At 37.7% G+C, this 6,000-nt stretch overlaps 1 protein-coding gene across 1 annotated transcript; it reads right to left on the bottom strand.

The window, feature by feature from the left end:
• Positions 1 to 3,553: 3,553 nt before the first annotated feature.
• Positions 3,554 to 4,489, bottom strand: LOC130294932 (olfactory receptor 6N1-like). The gene has a single exon (XM_056545085.1). It carries the CDS (start codon positions 4,487 to 4,489, stop codon positions 3,554 to 3,556), a length of 936 nt encoding a protein of 311 aa, XP_056401060.1.
• Between the last annotated feature and the right edge of the window lie 1,511 nt (positions 4,490 to 6,000).

Here is a 6,000-nt window from a genome sequence, read left to right as displayed (position 1 = left end):
GCCGGGATCAATACAGATCCCGGCATCTGCGGCAGTGCGCGATTTGAATGAATGATCGGATCGCCCGCAGCGCTGCTGCGGGGATCCGATCATTCCTAACGCCGCACGGAGGTCCCCTCTCCTTCCTCCGTCCGGCTCCCGGCGTCTCCTGCTCTGGTCTGTGATCGAGCAGACCAGAGCAGAAGATCACCGAAAACACTGATCTGTTCTATGTCCTATACATAGAACAGATTAGTATTAGCAATCATGGTATTGCTATGAATAGTCCCCTATGGGGACTATTCAAGTGTAAAAAAAAAAATGTAAAAAAATGTAAAAGTAAAAGTTAAAAAAAGTGAAAAATCCCCTCCCCCAATAAAAAAGTAAAACATCCGTTTTTTCCTATTTTACCCCCAAAAAGCGTAAAAATTTTTTTTTTATAGACATATTTGGTATCGCCGCGTGCGTAAATGTCCGAACTATTAAAATAAAATGTTAATGATCCCGTACGGTGAATGGCGTGAACGAAAAAAAAAAAAGGCCCAAATTCCTACTTTTTTAATACATTTTATTTAAAAAAAATTATATTTATATGCAAATGTGGTATCAAAAAAAAGTACAGATCATGGTGCAAAAAATGAGCCCCCATACCGCCGCTTATACGGAAAAATAAAAAAGTTAGAGGTCATCAAAATAAAGGGATTATAAACGTACTAATTTGGTTAAAAAGTTTGTGATTTTTTTTAAGCGCAACAATAATATAAAAGTATGTAATAATGGGCATCATTTTAATCGTATTGACCCTCAGAATAAAGAACACACGTCATTTTTACCATAAATTGTACGGCGTGAAAACGAAACCTTCCAAAATTAGCAAAATTGCGTTTTTCGTTTTTATTTCCCCACAAAAATAGTGTTTTTGGGTTGCGCCATACATTTTATGATATAATGAGTAATGTCATTACAAAGGACAACTGGTCTCGCAAAAAACAAGCCCTCATACTAGTCTGTGGATGAAAATATAAAAGAGTTATGATTTTTAGAAGGCGAGGAGGAAAAAATGAAAACGTAAAAATTAAATTGTCTGAGTCCTTAAGGCCAAAATGGGCTGAGTCCTTAAGGGGTTAAAGCAGTTGCCTGGCCCCATAACATTGTCAGATGTTGGCTTAGGGCAACTTAAAAAGGAAGTAATACTTACCTGCTGTTCTGGATATTACAACAGAAATACACGGTTAAAGACAGGGAATGGGAGCAGAGTAGGAGGAGAATAGGCAACTGAGTGGTGATGAAAGGCTGTCTGTTGTGCATGCGTAGCATAATAGTTACTCTTCATGCATTTGTGTGTGTTGCGACTTTACATTATAATTAACATGTTTATCTAGAGTGAGAGTGCACGCATGCAAGTGATTGTAAGAAGTTGTACAATTCATACTGGTAAGGTAACTTTCTATTTTTGGCATCTGGAGGGTTTTTAGTCTTGTGCACAGGTACAGGTGAGCTGTATACCTTTTTCTTTTTAACTGAAAAAATTAGTTTTATTAAGAATAAGTTAAAGGGGTATTTTTTTATTTTATTTGACTAAGCAACAGGGGCTCTAAAGTTAGTGTAGTTCATAATGTAATGTCTGTACCTGTGTTTGATTGTGGCCTTGCAATTGTTCTGTGATTTTTGTCCCAAAGTTTATTTTTAATGGCAAACAAAATGACTGTCATATCAGGTTTTCCCAGGTTGCAGTGTGGCCCGAGACATACCATCACTAGTCAGGTGTTCAGCGGGAGCCTGTCCTTGCTTCAAGGGTGGAGTGACCACTGGGTGGGAGGGAGATCATTCTGCAAGGAATTGTAGTTTTGCAACAGCTGAAGGCACTCTAGTTAGAAAACACAGGTCTATTTAATTGAAGGGAGAACGGGTGTGTATCAGTGGCTGGGGTGGCTGATGTGTGGGATGGAGAAAAGCGAGCTCACGCTTACAAACAAGGAATCCTGGGACTTTTTTAGGGGGAGAACTCCAACAGGAAATAGTCAGTTCACAAAAAGCTAGCCACAGCGTTATGGTAATCTCACAACATAGCCATTTAGCCCCAAGACAAGCAGGAATCCTTCCTAAGCATGTCCATTACTGTCTGGCAGATAAGTACTAATATTACTTTATGAAGGATTATCCCTTTAAGTGCTTTGATGGGGGATAAAAGGACCAAATTTGGGACTGTATCACATTGGGCTACCACTATAAACTATATACTGATGAAGTCGTAAGCTTTGATCAGCTCACAAGTAATACACAGGTCACACAGGTGATGAAGTTAGTGAAACACATTCAAGGTAACTTTAGTTATAATGAATATCAATAAACATGCCGACATCACACCGACATCACACCGATATTGAACCACATGCAGAATGAGGCACCTTAAAAAATGCTATAACCAGAGTTTGTATTGGATTGTGTAGCAGTTTTGGACAGATATCATTGGGAGGGACCTGATATAGAGGAATTCACCACAAGGATGAGGTCTAGGTTCCAGAGGATGTCCCCAGTGCTAAAAGAAGGTCCCTATGGAGGCTATAACACTGCAAAAAAAAAGTAAAAAAAAAAAAAGTTAATAAAGATCATTTAACCCTTATAGAAAAGTTTGAATGACCCCCCCCCCCTTTTACCATTAAAAAAACAAAAAACTGTGTATATAAAAATATATACATATGTGGTATCGCCAAGTGCATAAATGTCCAAACTATAAAAATATATAGTCAATTAAACTACACGGTACATGGCGTACGCGCAAAAAAAAATCCAAAATAGCATATTTTTTATCACTTTTATTATCATGAAAAAATGAATAAAAAGCGATCAAAAAATCTGATCAATAAAAAAATGATACTGCTAAAAACTTCAGATCATGGCGCAAAAAATGAGCCCTCATACCGCCCCATACGTGGAAAAATAAAAGTTATAGGGGTCAGAAGAGGACAATTTAAACCTATACATTTTCCTTCATGTAGTAGCCCCCAAAATTTACAAAATGGCGTTTTTTCTTCAATTTTGTCGCACAAAGTTTTTTTTTTCTGTTTTACCGTAAATTTATGGTAAAAGTCTTATCAATAAAAAAATGGTACTGCTAAACACTTCAGATCATGGCGCAAAAAATGAGCCCTCATACCGCCCCATACGTGGAAAAATAAAAAGTTATAGGGGTTATTTGGAAGCCCCCAAAATTTACAAAATGGCGTTTTTTCTTCAATTTTGTCGCACAATGTTTTTTTTTCTGTTTTGCCGTAGATTTTTGGTAAAATGACTGATGTTATTACAAATTAAAATTGTTGGCACAAAAAATAAGCCATCATATGGATTATTAGGTGCAAAATTGAAAGGGTTATAATTTTTAAAAGGTAAGGAGGAAAAAACTAGAGTGCAAAAACGGAAAAACGCTCGGTCCTTAAGGGGTTAAAATATTCATTTAAAATACTGTACATATGATCTAGGTAAACTTGAACCAAACTAAATAAAAAACAAAAAAACACTATATACCTCTTGAGAAACTGTAAGCAAAAGAATTTATTTGTAGGTTTCCATATTGTTACAATACAGCTGGTCTTAAGGCTCGCTTTACTGACTTCCAGAAAACTTCCTTCACGTCCCTGTTTCTAAAGGTATAAATGAAAGGATTAATCGTAGGGGTGAATGCTGTATACATAAAGGTGAGGTACTTATCATAATGGTTAGCTTTAGGTTTAGCATATACAATCATGGCCGTTCCATAGAAGAGACTGGCTACGATGAGATGAGATGTGCAGGTGGAGAAGGCTTTCTGTTTCCCATCTTTACTCTTGATCTTGCTGACAGTCATTATAATATAGACATAGAATCCTATGATTACGAGGAATGGTAGAATAATGTCCACGATGGCCGCTAAGTTTGTTGACATAATGCTAATGAAAGGATCAGAACATGCCAAGCTTTGTATTGGGGCAAAGTCACAAAAAAAGTGATCAATTATATTAGGACCACAGAATTCCATTTGGGCCATAATGATGACCTGTACTAAAACACTGGTAAATCCAAAAATCCATGGAAAAATAGCTAGTTCAACACAAACTGTATAAGTCATGATAGTTGGGTAATGTAAAGGGTTTTTTATAGCAAGATATCGATCAAACACCATCACCATAAGTAGATAACATTCGGTGACACCCAAGGAGCCGAAAACAAACATTTGAGTAAAACATCCAATGAAGGATATTGTGTTTTTGTGTGCAAGTAAAATGGCCAAAAGTTTTGGAACTGTGACCGAGACAAACACGATTTCCAAAATAGAGAACACAGCGATGAAAAAATACATTGGTTTATGAAGTGAATGTTCAAGTTTAACAACAATGATTATTGCGAGATTTCCCATAATACAAGTGATATAGGTCAGCAGAAAAAATGGAAAAATTAATATCTGAATCTGGTGCAAATCAACAAAGGCCAATAAAACGAACTCTTCAACTGTGGTCTCATTTCTTTGTGCCATTCTCTGAAAAGTGGTTAAACTAGTCTATCTAATCTTTGTACTTCTTATGTATCTATAAAACAATCTATACACCTTTGGATAAAAGCAATGCATTTTTCTATTGTCTTTTCCTTAAGAACTGTAAAAAGACATGCAGTTACACAATGTACAGGCATATATCCCTTTGTAAGATGTACCCAGGGGAGGCCTTCATTTCATGTTTAAGACATTCTGTCTTATTAAAGCTGTTATGTTTTAGTAGATTATTTACAAACTCTCCTAACAAGTCCCTTTGTGACTATTTATTTTCTCCTTCTAATGAGAAATTAATTGCCACAATCTTTGAATTTTCTACAGTTTTACAAACAACTGGGAATAAGCACAAAAAACTTGATAAAATATATCCCCAGTGAAAAATAATGGACTTTTTAAATTCAGTCCTTATTATTAGTATATGAATCTGTAAAGTAGAAAATGTAGAATATGAAAAGGTCCCTGACCATTTTGATGTAGTACAGTCTAAGTTGTAGAATCCGTCAGACAGCAGGCAGTGTTGAACTGGTGGGTCTTGTTGTAGCCAGAGGACAGCAGGCAGTGGTGGACTGGTGGGTGTTGTAGTAGCCAGCAGACACGAGGCAGTGGTGGACTGGTGGGAGTTGTAGTAGTCAGCAGACAGGAAAACAGGAGTGGCATTAGTACAATCTAAAACATGGCATTTGGCTAAGAAGGTTTGCATTTCTAACTGATCCGTGCCTGATTAATTTTAAGCATGAGTTTTTCAACGTTGCTGGCTGACAATCTTGTTTGCTTAGGGGTGATGACGATGACTGCCATTCTGAAAACTTGAACACTACACTGGGGTGTAGCAAGTGGACAAGACAAAACACCAGTGCCAAAATGGTCAAGTCCTGCCCAATGGTAAAATCAGGTGACTGATGGGGTCTGGGATCATTATCAGTCCATGGGGTCCGGGATCATTATGTCTGCTAAAGAAAGGGCACAGCTTAAGCATGTATCAACCTGGTTGTTCAGGTGGGGGGGGGGGGGGGGATGAATCCATTTTGGTCCTGTCAGAGTTAAATACCAGATATAAAACCTTTATCATCATGCACTCCAATGTGAAGATGCTGCTGGTGCTGCTCCTGCCTCCTGCAGGGGTATTGCTGACAGAGGTAGCGAAGTGTTGACACAGCGAGGAGCGAAAAGTGGACCCCTGTTTGGTAGGTGTTTGGTACTGAAAAGCTGGCTGCATAGCTCCTCAGGGTAAAAAATCTAATTTATTCTGCATCTTAGAAGGGGAACATTTTTTCCTCATTCTGACTTTATAACAAGGGTCTAAGAGTATGGCTATCCAATCCTTTCCTTTAAGTGCGCAATATGCCTTTCACTGTGCAAGCAAGAAAGCATCTTGTTGCCACTTTTAAAAGCCTAAGCATAAGTTGTCCCTGATTAGCTGCCAATGCCTCAGCTTAAAGTCATAAAAGATGTGTTACAGAAGACTATTTTGGCGCTATAGTTTTAGGAGGCATGTA

The sequence above is a fragment of the Hyla sarda genome, chromosome 11 (assembly GCF_029499605.1).
Source record: "Hyla sarda isolate aHylSar1 chromosome 11, aHylSar1.hap1, whole genome shotgun sequence".
NCBI classification, from domain to species: Eukaryota; Metazoa; Chordata; class Amphibia; order Anura; family Hylidae; genus Hyla; species Hyla sarda.
Note: the sequence above shows the minus strand (reverse complement) of the source record. Positions and strands in the feature narration are given on the sequence as shown.

Bases quoted from the DNA above. Each gene is read 5' to 3' on its own strand.
- LOC130294932 (XM_056545085.1), bottom strand. From the start codon at position 4,489: ATGGCACAAAGAAATGAGACCACAGTTGAAGAGTTCGTTTTATTGGCC.